This window comes from Ambystoma mexicanum, chromosome 4p (assembly GCF_040938575.1).
Source record: "Ambystoma mexicanum isolate Mex_15411 chromosome 4p, UKY_AmexF1_1, whole genome shotgun sequence".
NCBI lineage: Eukaryota > Metazoa > Chordata > Amphibia > Caudata > Ambystomatidae > Ambystoma > Ambystoma mexicanum.
This window is the reverse complement of record NC_090927.1, coordinates 95,603,856-95,631,440: the sequence shown is the minus strand read 5'-3', so window position 1 is coordinate 95,631,440 and position 27,585 is coordinate 95,603,856. Positions and strand designations below refer to the sequence as shown.

Here is a 27,585-nt window from a genome sequence, read left to right as displayed (position 1 = left end):
GAGAGGACTAAAAGCAAGCATTCCTGGTCCTTGGGCGAGAAGCTTGCATTACAAAGATATGCTCTGTAAAATCTGTGCCTCGTACAGCAGGAAACAATTGCTTAAACATGGCAGTTTGCAGTATCTACTCAATATTTTATAACGCAGTAATGTGCAAGTAATTCCCAATCATTCCCCTAGTAGCATGAGTGAAACCAATAGCTATCCCTCACTGAACAACCACTGGCGGTTTGACTGGTGTAGATCCTTACCATTGGTGGGCTTGGACTTGCATCCAGGCTGGATTTTGGATAAGAGGACTGCTGCTGCAGCCATTTCTTCGGATCAACGTTGGAACCAAGAATCCCTTGTAGTCTAACAACTGACTGAAAATCCGAAGTAACCTCATGTAGAGGCCTGGCATACCTTCCTGTGTCTTGCCAGGGGAAGCCCTAACTAACTGATTGCCGAACACCCTGAGCAGTGATTCAGCACTTGGACTACTGGGACCAACTAGTCTCCATGCCTTCCTGTGGATCCAGACGTCCTGAGCCTTCAGAAGTGTCCCTAGACCACGTGGTGGACTGACCTGCTATCTGGTGGGCTATCTCGGCAGAAACATCGCCGTTCTGCATTTGCACCCAGAACTTTGGTGGTCACCAACTGATGGTACAAGTTGCCTTCTCTTCGAATTTAAGCCTCCGTGCCTCAAGGGATCCTGTCCTGGAGAAGCTTCTTCAACCGTGACTGGAACTCTCCTTCTTCCCCACTTCCTGTGAAGTGTCCTGAAGAGGCCTGCTTCGGTGAGCACCTCTCTCCGGAACCAACAGTAGGAAATGCAACCTCCGCTAGCTACATACTTCCCTGCCCCTCTTCCCACAGTCGACCCATAGTCACCTGGGGAAAATCTGAGTTGGGAGGGAAGTATTTGCCCCCCCACCCATGCCCTTTTCTTCATATGATAACTGTCTCTTTGTATCCTAACCTTTTATTCCTCTGCCTTTTTGGTCGTCGAACATTGGTATCTGAAAGATAACACATTTTCCTTGCCTAGTTAATTCGTTGCATCTCTTCTTTGGAACAATCAGCAACACAAGTAACTTAGCTTCTGCAGATGCATTGTGGATACTGTGACCTTTGGGTAAAAGGCCCCATTCTTCTTTGGGATTGGACTGCGGAAATGGGGGGAAAATCACTTGTGACTTAGTTCCATCTTCATTGCATTCATTTACTTAACTCTTCTACTATTTAAGTCGTTTGAATGCATTTTAAGAACCTATGGTGAATGTATGTTTACCTGCTAGTTTTGATTTTCTTTAGTGTGTGTGTGTGTGTTTGTGTGTATTTTTATACATTAGTCTAAAATGAATTGTGTGCTTCTTTTTGTGGACCCCTTCCCACACCCACACTCTTGAGAATCGCTTGACCTCTTCTCCACGTTTTTGTTCTTACATTTTATTCATTTGTGTTCTACGGTGAACAAATGGAAAACTTTCAATACGAACGCCCCGTCATTAAAACACACTTTCTGCATTAAAGCATTAAAAAAAACAGAAAAAGTTACCTTGATTGGGGATATTATTAATTTATATGCCAAATCCCCTCTACCTGTGAGATCCTGGGTACGTTTTGCTGGACTCTGGAACTATAATCATATTCTCATGAATGAGGGGATGTTGGGGAGAATGTTCATTTCTGTGCTAATTTCTCCCACTCCCCCACCTTGGAGACCCCCAGCCCTTTTGCTGTATTTAGGACTTTTAAATTCTAATTCCTGAGTGAGTGGGACCTTTTTTCCCCGCTCCCTCTTGTGTTTCACCCTGTCCAGGATTTTATGTTTTAACTGTTTTTGGAATCTGACAAACTCCATGGGGATTTGCTTTTTGTATAGTGACACACAGCACCGCAGTGCAGTGTCACTAAGAAGTCCCTTGGGCTTCTCTTAAGGATTAAATACCTTCCCTTGGATGAACTACTGTTCCCAAGAATAGTAAGGTGAAATTGATCTTACTGCACACTATCTCATGTGGAGTGCTGGGGGGGCGGTTACCTAGTAGCCCCTTATCCTACTTTCTCATGTGACATTTTTTTAGTTACCCTCACTGCTTTTTAAATGGCTGGTGGCTGTGGTTAACATTTTACTACCAGTATGCTTTTTTTTTTTTTACTGCAGGCTGAACCCTCAGCTGCAGTACAGCATTAGTGGGTGTCCATTTTGTCAAAATGGCCCCATCTTCTTTTTTTCGCCCTTTTCTGTTTTTGAGATCTTTCTGGCCTTCTTTTATTTTGTAGGTTCAGATGGATTTCAGCCCTTTGTGTGGGTTGCCTTTGGCAGGCTTCAGCCCTGAAGCCTGCCCCTGGCTCCAGTGTGTTTGGAAGGACAGAAAGGGAGGTGTGGTCCCGAACTACCCAGTCGACGCTGGAAGAAGCATCCAAAGAAGAAATCTTGACGAGAAGCCCGGTGCAAACTCCTGGACCTCGAAGTGCCCGGTTAAGCCCTATTGCTGTGCTTGCCTCCTTTTTCATATCGACAAACACCGGATGGAACAACTTCTCCCCTTGGGCTGGTGGGACCAACTAGCCCATGATGAACTCCACTTTGGTGCAATCCCTGACTTGCTGTGCCACTCCAGTCTTGCACAAGCCCAATGCTGGGGGTCGAGTGTCCATAACTGCGTGCAACGTCTGCGGAACAAATCCGGCTGAAAGCTAGGATACTCCAGAAGAAGGAAATCCCGATACAGAGTCCAGGAGCAAGGAAAGTCCAACCAGAGATATTCCATCTGCATTAGTGCTGTTTGTGAGGTGCTGAAACCGTGAAGTGGTGCTGAATTGAGGAGCCCGTAGCTGCCGATGTCCTTCCCGAGTACTACCACAGGAGCCTGCCAGACATCCTCCCTCTTATCCCCACGACTGAGGCTCGGGAACAAGGATCTGCTTGGCTGTAGCAAGCTGGAATCCAGCTGGACCACTTTCTTCAAACCAGAGGTACTTTTATGGGCTTGGTGGGGGGGGGGCGGGGGGGACTTGCCTTATTGCCTTAAGGTGTTACCTCACTTGAGAATTACATTGGCTTACCCTTTCTGAGTTGAGTTTCAACTCCCCTTGCACAGGCTTAGCTGCACGTGCTTCTTAAGTGATTTGCTTGAACTATTGTTTGTGAAAGACTTTATCCCAGAAGTGCATCAGAACTATAGACTTTGTCCAGTTGACTTTGGCATTGCTTGTCCCTTCAGAGGTTGATTTGTTGAACACTTTTTACTGCTGGGAAAGGCTTACCTAGACTTCATTAGAGGATTCAAACAGTCTTCCTGTTGTATAAGAAAGTATGTTCTAACCTTTCTATTTCCTTAACCCTTCCTTCCTGAAACAGTCGAAAAAGTATACCATTGTTTATGATAAATGCAACACTATCCTTGTTATTGAAGTCACTTCAGCGTGTAGGAGAAATGTATTAGCATAACCAAAGTGTATTCACCAACTTCATTGATTTTGAAAAGTGATTCCAAAGTTTGCTTACTGAAATCTTGAGTGTAAGTGTTACTTGTATTGACAGATTTCATTTGCACAGATCTACAGCTCACATTTACCCTTCTTCAGATGGGCCTGGCTGTTGTCACACTACCAACTTGTGTAGTACAGACATGTATACCAAAAGGTGGGTTACCTAATACCAAGCAGATAGTCTTGTGTAGTCTCACACAGTGTGACTTCACCAATTCTTCCTTATTGGGGGAGCCTCCCTCTGCACCCTCATTCATTCTTTTTGCTCTTACTCTGGGAACTCTGTTCACTCTGCTTGCTTTCTTCCATACTTTAAGACATCTGTGTTTCACATTTGCAGCACACAGCTCCCTTTGTTCAGTGTTGTTGGAAGCCCTTTGGGCTTTCCTTTTTATATTCTTGTATTTTCCTTGAACTACTGTTCTCAAGGTTAGGATACTTTTTATCCTTCTTTTTCCCTTTGTGTTATCGGCACACACCACCCTATGTGGAATGCTTAGGGTTTACCTTGTATCCGCTTTCTCGCTGCTCCTGTAATATTTATGTTACACTGACGAGCATAACATTATGGCTGGTGGCAGAGGACGTGTTCTGTGAATTTTATTTTGCTTGCAGGTTGTCTCCACAGCTGGGGTTCCACACAGAAGGTTAACCATTTACCAAAAATGATGTCTTTCTTTTATCACCATTTTTCTTTGCATATCCTGTCTTGGCCCTTCTGCTGCCATCCTGGGTGGTGGGGGATCCGGGTTTGACTTTTGTCTTCGGAGAGAACCCTTTGTGTAGGAGGAGTGCGAACTCCTCTATTCTTTGTCTTGGGACCGTTTCCAATTGGGATGTTGGCATTCCTGAAGTGACGGCCAACCCTCGTTCCACCCCCCCCCAAAGTTTGAATGTTGCATGGCTTTTGATTGGTTGGGTTCCTGGATAAAAGGCGAAGATCTTGAGGCAAGTCGATGACTGGAACAGAAGAACCGAAGAAGACGAACGCCCCTGCAGCACCTTCCAGCGACCTGTGTGGCCTGTTGAAGAACCACTGCTGTCCTGTCCTGTTTTCAAGTCGACGGGAAAGCTCTCAAGAGGAGTACTTGGACTGGTCGGCATAATCATTTCTAATAAGACATAATATATTGAGCCATCCCACAGCGTACTGCGACCTTCCTGTACTGCAAACCGCCAATATCCTGGGACCTGCGACCGCTTTGCAGTGCATCGTCTTCCTGTGAACAAATTATCCTGAAACTTTGGTGGACTCCTTTAGGATCTCCAGAAGCAAGAATCCCCTCACCAGAGTACAGGACCGTGTAAGGGAGGTGAATCCTTCGGAAGATAATCGCTCTTCCTTGGAGCCTGTGAAAAGGCGCCAAGACTGCAGACCAACATTGGAGCACGAAGAATCCTTTGCTGTGACTCCTTTCTCTCGACTGCTGCTGTGACATCATTCCAGAGTCCCTTCTTTAGTCACCACGACCAAGGAACAGGAGACCGGGTCCACCGCAGCTGCACTGTGAAAGAATAAATCTGCATCTTCTTCACTACTCCTCTGGTGCTGTGGGACCCGTGGTAGGTGCATACCGCAAGTCATTTTGTCACTCCGAGATTTGAGTGTTCGCCCATACTTGTGCACCCATAGGGAGCCTTTGCCAAGGTCTGTGAAAACCTTTGGTCCCCCAAAAGCATCTTGCTGGTTTGTTAAGAGAAGAATCCTCTGGAGCCTTTCCTTTTCTGAATCTGTGCCTTGTCTGCATTACCTCCAATCTTTCTTTGAAGAAATCTTAACTAGATGGGGATGGACTTGTAAAGCCTTTATGCCTCTGGAAAGTAGTCCAAATATTTTAAAGTACTGACGTGCCATTGTTGGTGTTGAATAACCCTTTTTATTCCTACAACAGAATATTTTCTGAGTTGGCTATAACAAGTGATTTTGCGTACTTTGGACTGTTGTCGTCAACACTACAAATCTTAACTTATCACCCGAAGTATTGCATTTGTTTTCTGTTGTGTTGATTAGTTTGAAATTGTGCTTACTTACCTGAAAAAAAGTTTATCCTTGTGTATATAAAATACATTACTATTTTACTATAAGTGTGTAAAAGTTTCTTTGGGTCTATGTATTTACTGAGTTCATTGTACTTACCTGCAACTCGCATCTCCTAAAATATGCAGGGCTGCTCTGCCATACTATGAAACCTTTGAGTAGTAGTACAGACTTATTCTAGAAGTTGGGGCTCTCTATACCAAGGAAGATATAAAGATTTTTTTATGAAATCTTCACACAGGTGGAAAAAAAAACCTAACAATAAGCTCTGACTTCCCTGTTCACTATAACTAGGGTGGCTTCCTAAAATCTGTCTACCAGGCCAGATTCTAGAAATCCATCTGAACAGTACACCACAGAGTTGTTTTTTTGTTTGGGTTGTTTGTCTGTTTGAGATCAACCAAGAGTACACATGTGCAAGGTATGCATCTATGGAAAGGGATTTGCTTTAGCAGTTTTATGGATATTTGTGCCTGCGCCATGTTAAAGTGGGATTGAGGGGTGGTTTGAGTTTGTGCTTATTCCTTTTTCTGGAACAATGTAAAGGAGTATATTGTTGAAGCCATTTTTCAGTAAAGTCTGAGTGGGTCATGGGAACACATGTTTGATTGTCTGATCTCTTTTATCTACATCCCTCCAGAGGCTTACCGCGTACCTGCACTCCAAGGATTCTCCACCATATGTCATTAATCTTGACCCAGCTGTGCACCAGATACCTTTCCCAGCCAACATTGGTAAGTGGCAATGCTTTTTCTTTGGAGAGAAGGGCAAAATGTATTTTTATTTTTTATTTTATGGACTACGGTTAAGCAACTCAAATTGATTGGAAAGCTGAACACTGGTATAAAGACAAAGGTGGTAGGGGATATACGTTTAAAATCAGACGGGCCATGAACTGCACACTGGTTGACCATCTCAACAGTGCTCTCTTCTCCATACTTTCACTCTGTTTCTGCCTTTTAGACGTAATCAGCCATCAATATTTACAAGTTTTCTTGCTATCACTTTCTTAAAATGGCCTTTTACACACACATGAATGATTATATATTTATTTTAGACAATGGCTACTTGCAGCATCCATGCTTTACCCAGGGTGAGCTTGTCTAGCGACCTCTTGTTGCGCTACCAGCCTCCCTGATTCCTCACCTGCTTATCCAGCATGTTAAAAATAAATAAATTAATGAAAAGGTCCTGGGATCTGCATACTCTGCTTCACTTTACCACCTGTTCATAAAGCTTAGACATCTGCTGCCAATGATGATGGCAGCAGGAGCAGAATGTCCCTAGCCTGTGTGCTTATGAACCGTCTCCCACCCTGCTTTGTCGCTTTCCATTACACACCCTTGCAAGTTCTTGGAGAGCCTCTTCCTATCCCCCTGTGCATCTGTCGGATTTGATGCATGCTGCAAATGGCTCTGCTTCCTTTTGTCTCGAGAAAGATGCAAAGGATCCAAACTCTGCTCTCATCCTGCTTAGTCCTCCGCCTGCAACCCAGGTCGTTATTCCCATTCGATCTTCCCTCCTGCATCACCCGCAGAGCGCTCCCTTGTTCTTTAGTTAACCAACCTCTCTGCCTCTCATATCTATTCATTATATTTCACTCCTGCTCTGAAATCCGATCTAGTCCAAATGAGATCTACTGTCGGGTGCCTAGTTTACCTGCTTCATAGATCCTGGCATCTGCATCCATATCCTACCCCCCTTCAAATAATGTGTTCCTTTGCTCCTCACTTTTTCTTTATTCGAACCCCCCCCCTTGAAGGTTGGTATTTAAAGGTCTTGACCAGTACTTCACTGGAAACAACTAGTGCAATGTCCTGCATTATGAATACACACCCTTGAGGCAGCATTTGTGCATGATCACCAGTTAATTAGATTTGCGCAGCACCTCTATCCGCATCATCCTTTTTTCTTCCTTCTGCTCAAAATTCAGTGCGAGTAAAACAACTCTTCATGTGTCGACCCCCTGCACTACTTGACTCCCAACCTTCCAGCCAATCAGGTAAACCGTTCTAAACTTGGGCATTGCCATCGATAGGCAAGTGGCTTCCAGAGTGATAAGGTGGTTGGCATCTGTTTCAGCCAAATGTTTCTTTCAGTCATCAATCTTTACTGATGAACACGCTTTGTAACTGCTGTCTTCTGAACTCCTGAATCCAATCGGCCTCCCTGAAGATTGCTAAGGCATGAACGCATGCTATGAGGAGTACATGTTTGAGCTTACTGCAGCTGGGACCCAGAGTCGCACCCTTGCCACCCTTCCTTTTTGTTTGCATATCTAACTGGGGCTCCAGAGCTACACACGCCTGACTTGGAGCGCCATACTGATAACTGTTCCCCCCCCCCCCCCACCTCACCCCAAACCCATATGAGGGCTAATATTGAAAAAATGGGGAAGGATTGGATCCTGCTGGCACCAGACTACAGTTACCAGAATACCCTTCTGCCACATCCTGGTGCTTACTGCAGCTGGGACCGGAGTCACACCCCTGCCACCATTCCTTTTTGTTTTTGTGTCTGCAACAAAATCTTTTAGTGTGTGCCCCCCCCCCCCCAACCCCCCCCCCCTCCACTTTTAGGCCCTGACGTATGACTGGGTAGGGGTGATCTTTTTCAGCTCAAGTTGGTCCTCCTTTGGTTAATTATTTTCTGTAATATCTCCACTGCCCCCTCCCTCCACACCCTGACTCGCACTTAATTCTGGTTTAATATTTTAGCTTGCTGACAGCAATGTGCTCCTCTCACATTATAAAAGTACATTTGAAACTAAACGTTGTCAATCACAGCCTATTCTAGACACCATATGCTGAGCTTGGGTCTTGCAGTGCCTTACTGTCTTTTGTACGTTCTTACTCCGCTCCCTGGTTCTCCTCCTTGTGACCAGTGAGCTTTCTTTGTGGTGCTGTCTAACAACCCCTTCTTTTCTTACTATACACAATATCTTAGGACGATATTGCATAATACATTATATCTTACTCATTTCTCCTTCTGCCACTCGGTCACAAATGACTACTACATGTTGCTTATTGTCCAACCTCTCCAACGTAATCTACTGGCCCCTTAGCAAATACTCTCGAAAAAAGTTCCTTTTTTTTTTGGAGCCATTGTTGGGCCCCAAAGTTGATAATCGTTAGGCAGAGATTCCAGTCACACAACCTCCACTTATTACCACTGCTAAACAGTCTCAAATTCTGACCATCCTCCTTCACTCTGCCAATAAGAGCCTGGTCTATGCTGGGTTATTAACCTAGACTACTGCAACAGCCTCATACACTCCAACCCTGAAGTCATTGCAACCTCCATCTGGTTCATCTTCCAAGATGCTCGTCGCTCATTAGAAATGAGCAGAAGCTGGTCCACAGTTTACAAGGTTCTCATTGTACTATTCACATCAGTCCATGCCTGGAACATCTCAAGTGTACGTCGCAATGTGCCCGATACCTCTTCTCCAAAGACTAAATCCTTCAGTCCCAAAACATAGACTGTCCCGCTGCTCATCACCCCCCACCCCCCTCCCCCTATTCTCCCATGGAGATTTTGCTATTACCCATGATGGTTGAGAAGACAACCTCATTAAGCTTGAGTCCCTCCTCTCCAATACCCACAAGGTTGACCTTTATTGCACGGTCCATAGTGTGGGCCCTCCATTGACGCCAGTATATGGTACTCCATGCACCAAACACTTCCCAAGTACTGGTTTTGTTGCCCACCACATCCTAACCTCCTGTGCTGTGCTTAATGTAAAGTCTGGCATTCCTGATGGAAACTCTCTTGTAATAATTACAATAATTGGAGATCTATTAACCGTTTCTTTTAATTACAGATATCCGCGATACAGTGAAGTATAAGGAGGTCATGAAACAGTATCCTTTTCAAGGTCCATTAGTCTTCCCACCGCCATAAGTCGGCTAGGAGTTCAGTCGTGTTTAAATGGTCTTGTTTAACCAGGTAGTCTTGGTGTGCAGTGATAGCTGTATTTATTGCTCAGTTTTCCCCATGTTACCAAATCAATTAGTCAGTTCTATACATCCTCTAATGCGCTTGAATTGTTTTCCTCCCATATTTGTTGATCATTCAGCTTTGGGGTACCTTTTTGCATTTTAGTCTAAACTAATTTAGTTAGCGAGTATGATCTTCTAAGGACGTGGCCATCCAGGTTATAGACAAGTCCTCCTAGACTATGCTCGACACTGCAGCAGTCAATTAAGTTTGCTTTTATTCTGTTTACCTTGTTTGTTTTTTTTATTCTGACTGTGGTATTCAGTGATAATGTCACCAGTGAACAGGTTGCCTGGGGCAATGTTTGCTGAAACTTTGAGCCAGACTACTATCCAGAACTTCCACAAATATTCTAGGATTGGAGTTTAGAATAGAATGACTAAGAAAAGCAGTTATAGAAGGTTAGGATTACCTTTTAGGGGTTAGGAAAAAGTCCCCACTGGTGACATTTTTCACATGACATTTTCACGCAGAATTGTGACTGTCGTGTCTGTTGGAATGACAAACCTGGGTATGGCTTTGAGCTATAAGTATCGCCTCACCACTCCACATAAGGTGAGGTGTGCTGATCTCACAATGGGAATTTTGGACGGGTTAAAAAGTGTCCTTCTACCCTTGGGAACAGTAGTGAGCACAAGGAAACAGGGTGCTGTGTGCTGTAATAGTAAAATGTAGTAGCCCAAAAAGTTATATCAAAGTAAAATTAAAAAAAAAAAGTATGGAGAGTCAGAAAAATGACACCCATAAAAAGAGTAAAAGAAAAGGACACAAATAATCCTCAAGTCCATCAGAAAATGGTGGGCGGGAGGTTGGGGGGGGGGGGTGGGGGTGTCTTGCATGTGAAGTTGATTTTGTATATAAATGAAAATCTAACCTAATGGAGCCCTTAAAGACATCAGCAACAACAAGAACGGGAAAGATTATGATGTGCCAGCCACAGAAAATGGCCACATGGTGGAGGCACACTGGCACATCCCATGTAGCAGATGAAGTGGGCTAGTGGTGACCCACTAGTCTTCGAGGCAACAGAACATGCCGGAACCAAAGCAGGGGACCTTGTTGGTAAAATAGGCCAGGGAAGCAAAGGGCAGATCAGGGTACAGACTAGCAAGGCTCCTTTTGAATATAAGGAAGTGTTGGAGGCCATATGTGAGTGCATGCATGGGCAAAGTCATGGGCCAGAGTGTGTGTCCGCTTGGAGCTCTACTGATTGTATGAAACATTCTGGTCCCTTGTTCTCATGATTGTCTTCAACATAATGCTGGAGCTACAGGGTTATCCAGTTTCATGGAAGCAAGCAATCGTAGTTCCAATCTACAAGGGACTTGGAGATGCCACAACAGCGTACAGACCAATTTCTTTATTAGATTTCCAGCAGAAAATATTCAGCTGTGGTTTTTCAATGGGTTGAAGAGAACAGCATCTTGGACGATAACCTGATTGGGGTTCTGAGAAGCCCTTGAGACCACTGATCAAACTCTGAGCCTGTACTTAATTGTGCTGTTCCACTCTTATCAGTCTGTATTACTCATGGAACCTTGGTAGAGTGGCAGAGCAGTCGGGCCTTTCATGAGAGGAAGATGTGAGCTGTAGGTAAGTACACTGAACCCAGTTAGTACAGTAGTCCAAAGACACTTATATATATTTTACACAAGGAATGTCTTAAAAAACTTGGATGACTTAACCAACACACTTAAGATTTTTAATACTTTTCAAAGGTCACTGCTTAGTTGGTAGTTGCTTGCGGTACAATTGTTACCGATTTTGACACTAATGACAGTTCTACTGTATTGTCGGTACGATATCGCACAGGCAAAGATGTACACTAATTGTATTTAGTTAGCAAAACCTCATAAAATAGTCTTTTAGGAAGGAAAAAGGTTGGTTAGTCAAACCAGTAGAGCTTGCGGATCTAGGGGTGTTTTCTAAAGCTCTAAAGGTCTGATCACTGACTATACAAATGTCTGTTCAGAGAGGGCTCAAAGGCTTACGAAGCAGCAGAACTGCAAACGTTCTTGTAGATACGTTCAGTCTCTAGTCGTTAAGACAAAGTTGGGGACCCTGTTAAAGAACTTGCAAAAGGGACCCAAGCAGACAGCTTGTGTGTGAGGTAAGAATGGACACCTCTACGTGCAGCCCAACGTGTCTCTGTGTCTGTGTCTGTCTCTGTCTCTGTCTCTGTGTCTCTCTCCAAGGGAGGAGGAGAGACTCTGCCTGTGGGAATCAGTTGGATTGTGTCTCTGGAGGTTGACCTGGAGCTCAGCAAAGACTTGGACTGATCGGCTGTAGTTTGTCTGGAGGTGTCCTCTTCGGGTCGGGGTCAGGCCAACAGTGGTCGCTTAACAGTGTTGCAAAGGGTCTGCAGTGGTCGACTTGTCTTTAATCGCAGTAACCCCCCCTTTTATTCAGTTCAACACAGTTAACAGAAAGGGGTTGGTGGCTGTCAAATCATGACAGCCAGACCCGCAGTGGGCACTGGTTCCATATAAGCTCTCAGGCAAACGAAGGGCAGGGGAGTGTGAAACTCTGACCCAACTTCCTGCCTGCCCAGACACATTGGCGCCTAGGAGGGGACACCCAAGGGTTCCTGCCAAAGGCAAAACGCACACAGCCCTCCTTCTCCCAGAATGTTAGAAGAAGGGCTAACAAAGAATGACCATGCTAGAAATGGCAATTAAAGAAAAGAGCCACCATGTTAGAACTTGGTGACCCTATTGTGCACAACCGAGACTGGGAATGCAGTCTGCAGTAAAAAATAGTTCAATAGTTTGTACAACACGTCCTTTGCCACCAGCCATAACTAGAAGGCTGTCTGTGATTAAAAAGTCACAGAAGCAGAGAGAAGGTGGTATACTTGGTATCCCTTGGCACTTCACATAAGGTGGTGTGCACCAATCTCTGGGTATATCGTTTTAGGAGAGATACAAAGTATCCCTCTATCCTTTAGAACCGTAGTAAGTAAGGATGAAGAAAGAATCTCAAAGGAGAACCCAAAGTGTTCCCAGCAACACTGCCCATAAGGAGCTATTTGCTGCACGACTTAAACACAGATGCCTTAAAAGAGATATGGAGGAAAGTAGACTCCATAGTAAAGGTAAAACGCAGAGAACAGAGTTCCAAAGGATGGCGCACATAAGAATGAATAGTGGAGAAAGGCTGCACTTGTTCACGATCTAAAGGAAAAAGCTCCCAAAAAAGTGCTTGCGGTCTCACTAGAAAGAGGGAATGAGGCATAACAATGATGAATCTCCCCTAACAGTTGCAAACTCCATATACCGGGGGGGGGGGGGGGGGGAGCAACTATGCAACTATTCATAGTGTTAGAGAGATTTATCATTATTGTTCTTCATCACCTCTCATGGTGAGAACCACCCACCCCTCCCCCCTAGCACTTTTTGCTGGACTTCTGGACCCTTTTATTTTTTTTTAAATGTATTTTATTCTTTCCAATCCTGAATGAGTGGAGCTTCTTTCCACTCATTAATTTTGTGGGCTCCGTGTTTTGGATCTCAATTCTTTGTATTGTACCTGTACTATGGAGTCCGTCTGCTCCATAGCTCTTAAAGGCATCTGTGTTTTAATACTGCAGCACACAGTTCCTTAGGGTCCCACTTTTAAGATTCTTTTTCTATGCCCTTAAGTAAACTACAGTCACATAGACAATCACCTATTTGTGGCTAGTGGCAGTGTATGTGTTCTACCAACTATTGTGTGTTTTTCATACCACAGGCTGTCGGTGTCCAGTTAAAGTACCGAATACAAATGGATCGAATGCCAAAGGGTCGACTCAATTTGACCTAAAAGTAAAGGGTCGAATTTCTTTTTTTTTTTTTAAATATATATTTTTTGGGGTTTCCGTTTTTGTAGAAAAGGGGTTTTTACCACAAAAAAGGGGTTTTGCCCCCCCCTCCCCAAAAAAAATAATTCAACCCTTTTGGTTTTTGGTCCTTTTGATTCGACCCTTTGGCCATTCGATCCCATGCATTCGCAACTTTGACCTATAACCCAGGCTGTCCATAGCCTCAGTAGTGCACAATAGGGGCCCCCCAGGTACAAACATGGGGCCGCCCTTCTTTTTTCGCCATTACTAGCATGCTTGTTCTTTGTTAGCCATTCTTTGTGTGGGTGGGTGTGTTTGTGAGTGCCTTTTGCAGGGAACCAGAAGGTATCCCCGCCAAGGCAGGTAGTGGGGGAGGAGTCTGATGGCCCGTCCTTTGTCTGCAAGAGTGCCTGAATAAGTTCCAGCTCCCACAGGGGGTCTGGCTATCCTGATTGGACAGCCAAACGCCCCTTTCTAGAAAATGCTGAGAGAGATTACAGAGGAGTGTGTGCTGGAACTGTACGAAAGGTGAGGCTTCTGGAGTGTAAAGCAAGTCAACCACAGGAAACAAAGTAACCGAAGACGACGACCAGACCATTTGCAAGACCGTGAAGCGACCACTACTGTCCTGACCCTGTTTTCTATGTGTCAGAGGAGCTCTGAAGAGGATGACTCCTTACCTTTGGCTGGTGGGAACAACCAGTCCCAAGACGACTTTGAAACAAACTATTTCCTGAGGTCCTAAGAGCTTCCTGAGCTGCGGAACTCCAATACCAGGAGACCTGCTGCCCATTTCGAGTGCATCGTTGTGGAAAGTTTGCTGGAACCGTAAAGAGACTCCAGTGATCCTATCCAACTCGCCCAGACACCCTCATCCGAGTGTGGGACTGCAGGAAGCAAAAAGATTGACCGGGCGATCCGTGTCCTTTGTTGGTGCTGCTGAAAAGATGCCAAAACCGCAGAGTGAAACAAGAAGTTGCTGAAAGTCGTGCTACATATCCTCCCTCGAGACTGCTGCTGAGGGACACCGTCCATTGTCCTGCCTTTCGTCACCAGACAAAGGAATCCGGAGGTCTGATCCAGAGCTGCCACATCGCGGAGGAGCCAGCACAAACATTTTCTTCAAACCAAAGGTACTGTGGGGGGAAAAAGGTATTACTTACCTGATTCCAAGAAGTCACTCCAGAGCGTTGGAGTGCACGTAGGTGTACAGGGCAAAACCCTTTTACCTCTGACCCAAGCTGCTGCTTTTGTTCCCTCCTGAAGTCTGTTTTTAGGTCTCCTTTTGTTAGCTGCTAACTTGCTGCATCAATAAATTTAGACACTGAAGAAATCCACAGAAAGTCATTATTCGCTGTTTGTCAAGACTTCAAGCCCTCTCCGAACTGCCTTTAGCTAGGGTTGCGTTTATGGACTTTAAAGACTTGCTAGGCAAAGAAACCGTCTTGAACTAAGCTCATGTTGCCCAAACCACTGATTTTCTTCCCTTTAAGTGACTTTCTTATATGTGTTTGCAGAACAACCTTGTCTTTTCCCTTTCCAACATTGCTACAAATGCAACCGCAAAAAAAACAGAGTGCTGTTTGAAGTGTATTAGCTAGTATTTTTTTTAAGTGTTGTACTGTAAACGTCTGAAGTACTTAATATGATTCTGGTGTAATATATAAATATCTAAGTGCTTCTTAATTGTGCCTGTCTATCTAATATTCAGAGTACTTACCTACAGCTCACATCTTCCTCGTAAGATAAGCCTGACTGCTCTGCCACACTACCAAGGCCCTGAGCTAGTACAGACTGATACTTGGAGTTGAGTATCTACAAAACACTGGGATAGCTTACGAAAAGTCTTACTGCCAGTAGGACTTTAGAAAAACTCCCCTAACACACATGGCATTCATGGATCCGAGCACTGCCTTTGACAGGGTGACTAGGATGAAATGATGGCAGTGTCTCAGATCATTGAATTGCCCGTCTGGGCTGCTCAACATTGTATTAAAACTACATACATCGAACACAGCGTGGGTTTGTTCTGGCATAGACTGGCATTGCACCCCATGGTTTCCTATGATGTCTGGAATACGCCAGGCATGTGTGCTTGCCCTCTCATTGTTCTCGCTAAACACAATTGGACTTACACCCGCCTTGTGAAAGACTAATGCTGATGTCCTGCATTTTGGGTCACATTATATTCCAGCTCTTGCTTATGTGGGTGACGCTGTCCTATCGGCTAGGACTTTGCAAGCACTACAACAACACTGAGTATATGAATGATTTAGATTTAAAAATGAATGCTACAAAATCGGCATTTCCAACAGTGAACGAACCCTATAGGCAAGGAGAAAGAGTTACTACTTTCACGTTAAAGGTAATTGGTTGCCTTTAACAGTCTTACGACTACATAGGTGTGACTTTTGGAAAAATCTTAAGCGGGAGGGATGTGGCATCAAACGTGCTTCCAAGATTAATAGGGCAATGGTCACCATACAAAGGTTCTACAGTTTTAAGGCTCAACCTATTGCCATTTTATTAAACATGTACAGTGCCAAACCCAACGCCATAGCCCTTTATGGTGCTGCGGTATGGGGGTTAGAACCACTATTGCCATAAACTGTGGTAGTTATTCTTTTTTTTAAATACATCTTGGGGCTGCCAACCTCGGCCCCAAATTATACAGTCCAGACTGAACGTAATGTTACCCCAATTGTGGAACATTTGAGAATTGAAGCAGTCAAACTCTGGCTAAGAATCTGCACAAACGAGCACGCAGTCCTGACCAGTGAAATATTCTCATCACTGTTGGCTAGTGAACTTTTCTTTTTTGGAACACACCATGGTTGGCATTTGTCAAATAATCTTATTGTAGTAAGTGGTAATGTTCCTCGAATACATCAATCTCTAAAGAACTGCATGAGCATTGCCTCCGATTGCATAGAGAACAGAAAGAACTTCAGTAAGAAGCTAACTATTAATGGCAGAGTATGAGCTACCTAGGCTTCCTTGTTTGATCAAAGCTTAAAAATGAATGCTCGTTTTAATCACTCGCGTGAGACTGGACTTGAACATTCAGTAACTCAAATGATGTGTTCACATTTTAGGACGGATTTAATTAATTTAATTTTTTTGTCATGCTTTATATAAGTGCCCGTCAACACTTTTGCTCCCTCTTCATAGGCCGTTGGCTTTAAAAACAACATAGATCTGTTTTATAGTATCAACACAATTGGTAGCCTGGACATGAGAACCACCATTTTAAAAAGACCCCTTTGACAAGGATTCCTAAGTGTACTGGTGCTCGATGCACCCCCCGCTCCTCCGACATTCCATCTTCTTATAAGACCTTCTAAGAAGGAATGTAAGTTTGAAAGGTTTTGGTATATTTTGAGAATTTTTAATGTTAGTTATTAATGCACACTTGTGTACAATTGATGACGTGAGTTATGAAGTTATGTATATGTTGATTTTATGATTGTTGGAATTTTTATGTTCTGTTTTAAACTTGTCTAGAAAAAATTGAGACGGACAGCATGGAAGCCCGGACTAAACAAATAACTGGAGTCAGCTGGACGATAAAGGCAGCATGGGGTGGACTCAAACACAAAACGTAGATGTGCCCAGACCACTATATTTAGGTAGTATGTTCAGATGAGGGCCTTAAAATGCAGCAACAGGAACATAGAGGGACATCCTCCAGCTGGCAAGTAAAGCTGCTACTTTTGAAAATCTAGCAACAAGAGTGATAAGATGACACTGGCTACGCCAGCCCCTCGGTGCACAAGAAAGGGCTAGGTGAAGCGTCGGGTGTTTCTCGTAGACTGGTAGTATTGCCACTCAACCCAGGCCACTTTTAAGCCTACCTCGATATTCCCTAGAACAAAGGAAGCCCTAAAATAAAAAAATGGTTGTGAACGGGAGGAAAAAATAAATTGGTACCCCTGTGGCGATTGACAAGTTGCATACAGCCACCAATGGGATAGATGGCTTGTAACCTGGTGAAGCCAAAACTGAGGACCGCTGCCACCAGCTCACTCCCGATATCCAATATTACATGATCGAATCTCTGGGATGCCTATATAGACCCTGCGATCCGTATGGGAATCCTAGGACCGCATACTGTAAAATAATGAAAATGGGGTGCCATGGCAAGGGTGCTAAAGTAGAAGTTATATGGCAACCAAAAATAGTTACCAGATCCAAAAATAAAACTGGGGCGAAAGCAAAAAATTGAGAGGCCCTAAAAAGAGCCCTACAATCCTCAAAACAGGAATTTGGTCTTAAGTCGCCATGCAGGAAGTCAATACTTTGATTCTAAATATGTGCTCAACTGCGTTTAAATCTACATGTCATTTGCATGGCCCTATAATGGTGCTTATCATTTCTGGCAGCCTGCTCTCACTTCAACTGGATGCATTATCCTCCCCAACCAGGGAGTCACTTGCAGGCAGCCCACACGTCTTCCTTTTCACTGCACATGCCTTGCCTTAATGAACATTGTATCCGTTTCATGTGGATATCGCCCCTGCAAAATGCCGTCCGGGTGGCTTTCCCAGAATATTCTAGGAGGGGTGCCATTTGCGAATCTAAACTGCAATCTTGGAATATTTGGGGGAAGTGTTTGATTTTAATAAAGGTGCGCATATGGGGAGATGTCGCTTCCTGGTGACATTTTAGTTTTGACATGATTTTCACTGGATACTGTTTTCACATTTGGTATAAATAAAACTCCTTTTGAAACAGGGAGAAAAACAGATCTCTTGTGTGAGGCGAGCTGACCTTCTACCCTCTCAACAAGAACTCATACAAACATCCTATTCATGGGACAAGAGTCCATGGGGCGACTGATTTCCAAAATGCGTTCAGTCTTCGCTCTGTCGGAATTCTCAAAGTGACAAGTCAGAAATATGGATGTTAACTTAATGCTTGAATCCAGTTAAATGCAGTCACCTTATCCACCGCCAAACTCATTGTCATTCTCCTTTTTTCTATGTTTCTTCTAACCACCACTTGCAGTATTCGTATCATTCTTGCAGTAGACCTATCTGATGGCTTCTGCAGTCGACTGCAGACTGCTTGCATAAATGTTGCTAAACCTACAAGAAGCACTTGTTTACTGCCAAGCCTTTTTTTTTTTGGCCGCTGTTGTTTAAACCATGTCACCCGTCCCTGCTGATTGGTGATGCAACACGTTGATGTCGTGTTGCTTTAACTTATAAAGCATACTACAGCCAGAAACCAATACACCCACTAAATATCCTGCCCTACGTTTGGCTTCTCATCACCAGCTAGTCTCATTCTACGCGCAATATTAAAAGTTTTGGGGATGATCTGGTCATCGCCAGCATTTCTTCAACCTCTTTCTTCTTCTTCTATAGCTCTGAAGTGCGATTGCGGCATGCTCAAATCAGGTTGGGTCTCCAAATATGATCGGCGAGTACTGGTGGAGGGCAGGACTGTCCTTTGAAACCTTCATGTTTGACACTTCAAGGTCACTCTGATGCACTCATATTTCTGGGGCTTGTGAATCTGTGTAGGTTCACATGCTTTGCATAGGCTGCCATCTAGTGGTTGTTGCAGAGTATTACATGTGGTGTTTTCGAATTCGAAATATTGGTTCCTGCGTGGGTGTACCTGCAACGCTATCCGTAATCTACGTTTAGGGGTACCCTTGATCCTTCACACATCCATGTCCGCGGATTGAAAATCCGTTCCTCTCAAATGATTGCCCTAGTCCGTTTAAGTCTGAAGGTTTATAATTGTTGGCTTGAAGACGAACATCCAGGGCAACAGCGGTCAACACGCTGAAAGAGGAAACGGCAGAGAGACAGTGGGCAATAAGGTTGCACTTTCAATACCTTTTAATTGGAAAATGCCTTTAACACCTCCGATATATTTATCCTAGTAAACGGGCTTGTTTTCTTGCCACCCTATAGAGAATACTCCATTAAAATTTTGCCCATCATGCAACACAAATGTACTAGGAAGGACATGCACTGGGTGTGCAATTGCTGTCTTTCAAGGGATTACGATGGCTTGCGTTGTAGAGCTTGTGAGCTCTTTAAACCATGAAAAAAATCAAGGCGCTTCAAACAAAGTCGGCAGCCTAAGCAATACAGGATGAAAAGTCTTTAGTCGAGTCTACCGCTATAGAAGGAGAATTCTAGGCCGAGTGGCCATTGGCTTCAAGCGTGACGTTGAGGAGCAGGGCCTAGGAAACGTTAATATTATCTTGCAACTGGCACAGATCCATAGGGCCGAGGTCAGACTGAGCTGTGGATAATACTCTAGCGACAACAAGGCTGCTCATGAAGAACACCAACCCAAGGCAAAATCAGACATATCTAACCAATCTGGCTCAACACCTAAGCCAACACACAAACGGTTTTCTTTAATGTTAAGCCCTAAACCAACGGCCCAGCAATCAAGCCATGCGTGGAAAACAAAGCACAACACATACAAATACTGCTCGTAGATATTTGAGAACATGTTAAAACACTTCTGCAACAGCTCACACCATACTTGCTTCAGCAATGCAAGTTTGTCAGGAAATGTAACATTTCACAGCATATCAGTGGTTCTATAACTTCTTCTATACGACACAATACTTCAGCAACTTCCACCTGCTTTACTCCCATGCCATGCCGAGGCTACTACTACACGTTTTCTGTTCTGGTATACTCTCCTGCCAGGCCAAACCGTGAACTACAAGTACTTCTGTGGTAAGGATCAGCTTACAACAACTTGGCAACCTACTTTGCTTCACAACGCCATGTTTGAGACTTATTTTATTTAGGGAGAACAAGATAAACATTGGTGCTACTTATTATGCACCGATGATTTCCAGACACTTTGCAAGTAATGCTTACTCCCTCTGAATATCCTTCACTACAAGGGCAGCCTTCTTGCCACTCTTGTTTCCCCACTCCTTCATTAGCCAAATACTGACAATGGTTCTGTTTCACTCTCTTTTTTGACCTTGGCAAAGTGGGTTTAACCCAGTTCCTTTTATGATCTTCTTAAACGATGGGCAATACGTTTTACAAACCTTCTCCTTTGCCTCCTCTTGACTTGAGCAATAGTTGGTGTCACAATTTCTTAGTGAACTCAACGGGTCCGGTGTGTGCATCATTCCCCTCGCTGCTTCCAGTTCTTCTGTCTCCACTGCTTCCTGTGGTCCGGCCACCGGTTTCCTCCAGTCTTCTGCAGCCTGCGCCACTCTTACACAGAGCTTTCTGTACTCCAAAGGCTCCCCGTTGCTCGCGTACCACTGGAGACAGCCTTGCTTTGGAGAAAGCGTGCCAAACGTTTTCTTCCTGCTGCACAGCCTCTGCAAAAGGTCTCCAGGGGAAAGCTTCTGTCTTCGCTTCCTGATGTGTGACCTCTGCAATCGAGGCTTCTGGTGGAAAAGACCTCTCGGGACCTGCAAGTGCATGCCACGCAACAGTGCTCCGGATGTCGGCTTCCTCCAGATACTGCTCCTGCTGCAATGTGGAGAGTTCACAGCTCTCCTACCTATGACTACTGCTCTGCTCCTTCTGCTTTCTGTGCGCCTTCACCTGAGGGGGCCTTTGAAGCATCCCAGTCTCCCTCCGGTGTGGGTAATTTCGATTAACAAGCTGCACTTTGCTCTTTTGTTCTTCTTCAGCCCTCTGCTTTATCCCCGTTACCTTGGGGATTATGGAACTTGGGAGTCCATACTGTAAACCGTTTAGTTTTTTAAATGGGAATGTTCATTACATGCTCATTTACTTTCCTAATTATATTCCTAGAAGGAATTCCACAAGGATAATTTGAAAGACTTGGATTTACAGAGAAATCAAGATCTACAGAGTCTAAATTGGTATTATTTACAGACTTCTCTTTCCTATTCCTTTAGGAGGTAGGGAAGCATCCAGCTTTGAGTCTGTTTTTAAGAGGATTTTATTTCCCCCAAAAGGGTTTATGAATGTTTTCACTTGCATCAAGATGTTCCACTTGGGAGATTAAAAGCTCTCTGACGAGCCATTACAGATTTTGGCATACCTGACATTTCTTCCCCAGAGGAAGACCAATACTGTGTCTCACCGAACAGAGTCCTCCTGTTCCCCCACGGCCCCTTTCTTCTCCCAGGTGATCCTCCTGCCGAACACCACCCCCAAAGTCCGGATCAGAAAGCATCTGCTTTCCCTGACCACCTGGGAGGAGACTTTAGGTGGGGTATTTGGGAGGACTCTGCAGGATTTATCACACCCTTCACTAGCAAATCCATTGCCAACCAAGCCGGTAAACCAGAGCATAGAAAACAAATACATGCCATCCCCTAGTGATCCACTTGACTTAATACTCACTGGCCTCGACTACATCAGGGAAAAGGGGAGGGGCACTATTTAGATGGATTTCCGAGTCGGCCCTGGGAGGCGGATTTTGGGAGGCCACCCTATTATGGTGAACAGGGAAGTCACTGAGAGGTTGGCTAATCCCAGTCAAGGTAAAGTAGCAGAGCGAGCAGCATGGCTTAGTCTTGGGAAGGGTATGAGTGTGGTCTATGCTTACAATGAGTCAACAAAAAGCAGCACCGGCCATTCCAGTTCGACCGGAAAGTATAGAAATTACAATGATTTATTAGGCCTTTAGATTACGCAAGTAAAACCTTTAGTCAAATATTGTCACACCAACCCTTCTAAAACAGATATATACATACAACATTAGGAGAAATAGAGTGGCATTTGATTCAGTGACCAGTGTAACACAGATAAGTACTTGTATGCTAGAAATAGAAAGAACATGTCAGAATAATAATAAAACAGCCTCCCTAGCGCTTAAAAAGTCCAACACTAACATGGTTTGTTGCGTTGTGCCCAATAGTCACAAGTTCCAAATTAGATACTTTTCAGGTAGGTTTAGGAAGAGATTTGATAGTGATGACCGTCTTGGGGACTAGTCAGTTTCCCCATAAGAATGAGCAAACATGCAAGGGAAGTAAAACAGAAAGTCTCGACCGGGTTCAAAACAAGCAAAAGGAAAGGGTCCCGTAGATGTTTTATGGGAGGAAAGCAGCAAAAAGAAAATCTTTCCTAAAAGGCACCACTGCCGATCAATGAGTTGTACCCTGACAAAAAAACAAAATTGGATTTTGGAAGAAAATTCTCACCATCTGCAGCACGCCAACTCGATCTCAAAAGGTAAAGCCCTTCTGGCACGATATTGCAGGGACCACAGGAAGGCATTCTAGCACCTCGCAGATAGTGTTTGAACCACTCAAATCAGCCATGAACATTCAGCCAATGCTGTCATTAAAAACTAATTTGCCTAGAGATACAGCTGGAAGGATATTAGCAGGGTTCACTGTAATTAAGACACACTTGACTTGGGGGTTTTGGCTTTAAACCCGAAACTAAAGTGATTTTGCTCAACAGGCCTCTTGAGGAAGCCAGCTTGTTTGGGCCCACTGTTTAGGAAGCTCTTGGGGAAAGCCAAAATGATGGAGCATGAGACGATGAACTCTAGGCCAGATCGCTAGTAAAAACGTCCAACCAAGGGCACATTTTACTGGTAGGTGTTCCTTTCGGGCCCAGCCATATAGTTGGCCAGCTGAACACACTAGTGATTAGCAGGTGCCCTCTAACTACTAAACCACATTTACACATGGAACAGGGGTCTATACAGCCCACTGTGAACCACGTAAAGGCGGGGCATTTGGCAGAGGGGGGGCCTCAAGTGGGGCAGCAGCGTCTGTTAAATGACACCTCATGTTGTGCCCCTCCCATCTAGCTCCAGTAAGTGGTCACATTTCATACATCCACGCATGGCGAGGGGATGACGTCCGAAGTGTTGAGCACAGTCTGGGAGGGTTACTGCTTCCAGCTGCTATGTAGGCGCGATCACCCGCCAGCAGCAAGACCAGTACCCTGGGAACATCTAAAAAGTGCTACAAGAAGAGATCCAGGCACTCCTCTTGAAGGGCGCGATATAGCGAGTTCCAAAAGAGAAGATGTACACAAGACTTTACTCCATTTATATTTAGGTTCCCAAACAAGACTATACAAAGAGGCCAGTCTTCGACCTAGGGCTGGCAAAATATGTAAAACCACAAGTTTAGAGTCATAACCCTGCAGGAGGTCACATCTCTCCTACAAAGAGGAAGCTACATGACCACATCACATATGAAATATGTATGTTTCCACATTTCAATGTTCCCAGGTCATCGCAAATACCTCAAATTGAAAATCTAAAACAAACATTTGCAATTCAAAGTACTCCCTTTTGGGATTGCGTCAGTGCTGCATGTATTCAACAAGGTGCCCGCAGTTTCCTTGCAGCTTATTTGCGCCCCAAGTCAATCCAGTTTGTCCTTACTTGGACAACTTCCTAATAACTGTGGAGGAGGCAAAAGGATGTTCATTTTAACACACAGCAGAAAGTACATTTACTGCAGTCTGGGTTTTTCAGTCAAGGAAACAGTCGAGCCTTGTATTAAGCCGAAGAAAGGTTTTTCAAGGAGCATTTCTAGAGCCTCAAAGGGCAATACCCTTGCTAACAACGGGTATTGTGCAGCAATTGCAATCACTCATGCTGCACTATACAGTGGGCCAGATAACTGGGAATGATGGTGTCCTGCTTATCTGTAATCCTCCATACTTGCCTCTGGATGCTCCCAATGCAACAGTGACTGACAGAGAAATGATTTCGGAGAGCTGGCAAGTGGGGTGATCTAGTGGTAGTCTTGCAAACAGTGCACATCCCATCTTCACAAATCACAATAACCGTTGACTCTTGCAGGCTGGGTTGCACATTGCCAGCACCTTTCCTGTATGGGAAGGTGGTCAAATGTCCAAATAAAGAAACGTAAATTGGTTAGAATTACTGGCAATCAAAATGGCACTGTGGACATTCCAGAGCAAACTAATATAAAATAGCATCCTGTTGTGTGGTCTGTAGTTATATCAACAAACAAGGTGGAATACACAAAACAACGTACTGTACTTGCACAGGCCATTTGGTACTGGTGCATCTGGAGAAATATGTTCATACAAGCTGTTGGGACCGTTTTCTAAAGTCCAGGCAAGGGCTTCATAAAACCATATCTGAGGCAATACAAAACTCCACTCTTAGTATAAGGCTGTACCACCTGAGAATGTGGATAGGATGGGTAGAGCAGCCCAGCTTATCTTAGGAGGGAGAGGGGGCTGCAGATTGGTACAAAATAATTGCAGCATGCATATGGTCCAAAGAAACACTGTATTGTAAAAATAAATGGTTTATTTAAATACAAGTAGGCCAAGATAAATCTTTGGGAAGTAAGTACTGTAACATATCATATAAACACAATTATAAAAGCCAACTCAATACGTATGGTATACAATCCAAGGAAGTGACAGAGTAAGGGCGAAGTGAAAACACCGGATCTGACAGATCTGAAGCCCGCGTGGAGTAAAGGGCGCTGTTGACTGCTGTTCGGCTGGAAGTATAGCTCACTGGTGTCGCTGCTGAAAGCCCACTGCAGCTGCTGCTGAGACTTCTTCTTTCTCTCTGAAGAAAATTGCATTTGAAAATTTACCATTGGGAATACCGACCTGCTCCTATTTGAGTAAGACTGTCAGCTGGACTGACAGCAGTTGACTCGAGCGGGCCATGTACTCGAATGCCCACGTGACATCCGTCATGTGACTCCAGTAACACTCCCCCTGGAAGTGGAGTTCAAAAGCAGGACAGCGCGAACCTTGCGGCGTGAAGCCCGCGTGGAGTAAAGGGTGCGTTGTTGACTGCTGTTCGGCTGGAACGGGCTGCCACTCTCCCTAGTACTTAACTTTCAAATCCCCAACACCAATTGGGGGCCAACTGCAGGTAGTGATGACGCGGAAGACTACAGAAGAGGAAGGGCGGATATTGAGGAGTAAACGGCAACGAGGAGACTCTAACAATGGACTGGAGCATCGCAGTCCACTGAAACCAGCATCCCTCTTCAAACCAGGAGATAAGACGGTCACCTCCAAACTTTCTAATAACTCTACAACTAACATTCTACTGCAAAATGTATCCTCACAATCTGAGATGGACCACTCAGACCCACCAAGCTTAGTGACAATATGCACTCCGTTACCATCGGTGGGTGAGGTCTTGCAGGACCAAAATAAGGCCCTGCGGTTGGAAGTCAAGCCGGTCACTCAGGCCTGTGACCATGGGGGTGGGACAGGTCTAATCGGGGATACCTTAGAACCCTGTGGAGAAAAGAATGGGTCCTCACTGAGACATTAAGAGGGGGGGGGGATCCTTTTAGATCTATATCGCAAGATCCGCCACAACCCCCCCGTGCTCGACGGGTTAAACTTAGCCATCCAGCAGATGAAGGCCCCCTGTGACAAAATCGCTTTGAACACTCTGACACTCGTGGATAGCGAACGGGAAAGCCAGTTACTGGCAAACGAGGTTGGTCATGCCCAACTGAGGGACATCCCACCCCCCCCCTTCCACTTTAGAGATGGAAGTCCCTGGGGGGGGGGCGACCTCCCCTACTGGTGGGAGAGGTTCCATCAAATACAAAAAAATTACACGTGACTATTGACATTCATCCATCTCCATCATCAAAAGCCACCGAGAATTTGATCCGTACCTATGCGGAAGAGGACACACAGTACGTTGATTTAACCAGTAATTCGGAGCCGCCGAAGGATTCCTTGAACTCCTTAAATAACACATTTGATCACACAGAACTCCTAGACGCTATCACTGAGCCAGGAAACTGCTTAAATTCAACGGACATGGAAATCCCTCAACTTCACCAAGAAACAACAAACCTTGGAAGAAAACAGATGGGCAATATTAAAAAAAAAAGCTTGACAAAGAAAACTATTAAAGTGACAAAAAAAGGGAAAGTGCGGGGTTCACATGGACACATCAATATCGGTAAGATTAAATCAATTTGGAATGATTTCCAAACCGATCTCTACTGCAAGAGGAGTGAAGCAGGGCTGCCCCTTAACCCCAGCTTTGTTTTGTGCATTCCTATGGGATCTTAAGGACTCGGAGCCCCAGGTTAGATCATTCCCACCAAAATTGGGTGGTTCTTCTTTTTATCTCGCGACTGCTATACGCAGACGATTTAATTGTCCTGGACCAAACCCCAATAGGTCTCCAAAGACAGTTGGACTCTCTGAGTGAGTATATTTGAATAAATAATTTGGAAATCAACACCTCCAAAACACAGATAGTGACATTTCAAAAATCGGCAAAATCAAAGGCCAATTTGTCGTGGCACTTGGAGGGTGTAAGAATTCAAATGGTGGAGGAATTCAAATACCTGGGGGTCACCTTAAGCAACGGTGCTACTGAAAAACATGCAATCGAAACTATGGGAGAAGACGAAACGTTTAACAGTCCAGGCAAAAACGATCGAAAAAAAATTCTGCAAATTCTCACTGCAACCAATATTGTTGTTTTACAGAACAAAAGCTGTGCCAGCGATCCTATTTGGAACAGAGGCCTTCTTGTCACTCCCGGGAAATCTTTGGCAGAAGCTCGAAAGCTATTTTTGGAGGACCGTGTTGAATTTGCCTCCATCAACTCCAATGGTCCTCATTTGAAGAGAACTGTATCTCATCATTGTCTTCAATTCACGACAGAAACTATTTGAGCCTCTTCAGAAAATTGATCATCCCCTCACGGCCAAAATTGGTCGTCATTATCCATAACGAGCTCCACGATTCAAACTCAAATCTACTGAAACCGTGGGCCCAAAGAGCAAGAGATATCCTGCAAGACTTAGGATCAACAGAAAACGACTTGATAACCCCACAAAGGTATTTTTTTTAAACTTGAAACAGGGCACTGGATAAAAACGCAGGACTCAGCCCTAACATATAAATCAGTCTCACATCTTCTTTTGACTAGTAGGAAACTGAATGATACAAGACCTTATTTGAGGGCATTTTCTAACCGACAATCACGTCAAACATTTGAGAGCACTGCTAAACATCATCCCGACAAATTAAATTAGAGCTATCAGAGGGATCTCTACTTCTAGTGAATGCCGGTTTGGCAACAAGAATGAAACAAAGGAAACCATTAGACACCTGCTCCTGGACTGTTTAGGATTGGAAAAAGAACAAACAATCCACATGTTACACCTATTCAAGGGTATATCTGAATATAACGAAGAGTTCTGGTGGAACCGTTTAATGGAGGGAGAGAGAAGACGCGAGACCATCGCGGTGACCCAATTTTTGCAGAACATTGACCTAACAAAGGCATAGACGTGATTGTCAGTATGTCTGTT

The 27,585-nt window shown here is 44.4% G+C and overlaps 1 protein-coding gene across 1 annotated transcript in view; it reads left to right on the top strand.

Moving 5' to 3' along the window:
- GPN1 (GPN-loop GTPase 1) overlaps positions 1-27,585 on the top strand; it is a 320,660-nt gene that overhangs the window by 29,756 nt on the left and 263,319 nt on the right. The window contains exons 2-3 of the mRNA XM_069605436.1: positions 6,162-6,255; positions 9,345-9,384. Coding sequence (XP_069461537.1) covers positions 6,162-6,255; positions 9,345-9,384 — 134 coding nt within the window. The remainder of the gene's footprint in view (positions 1-6,161; positions 6,256-9,344; positions 9,385-27,585) is intronic.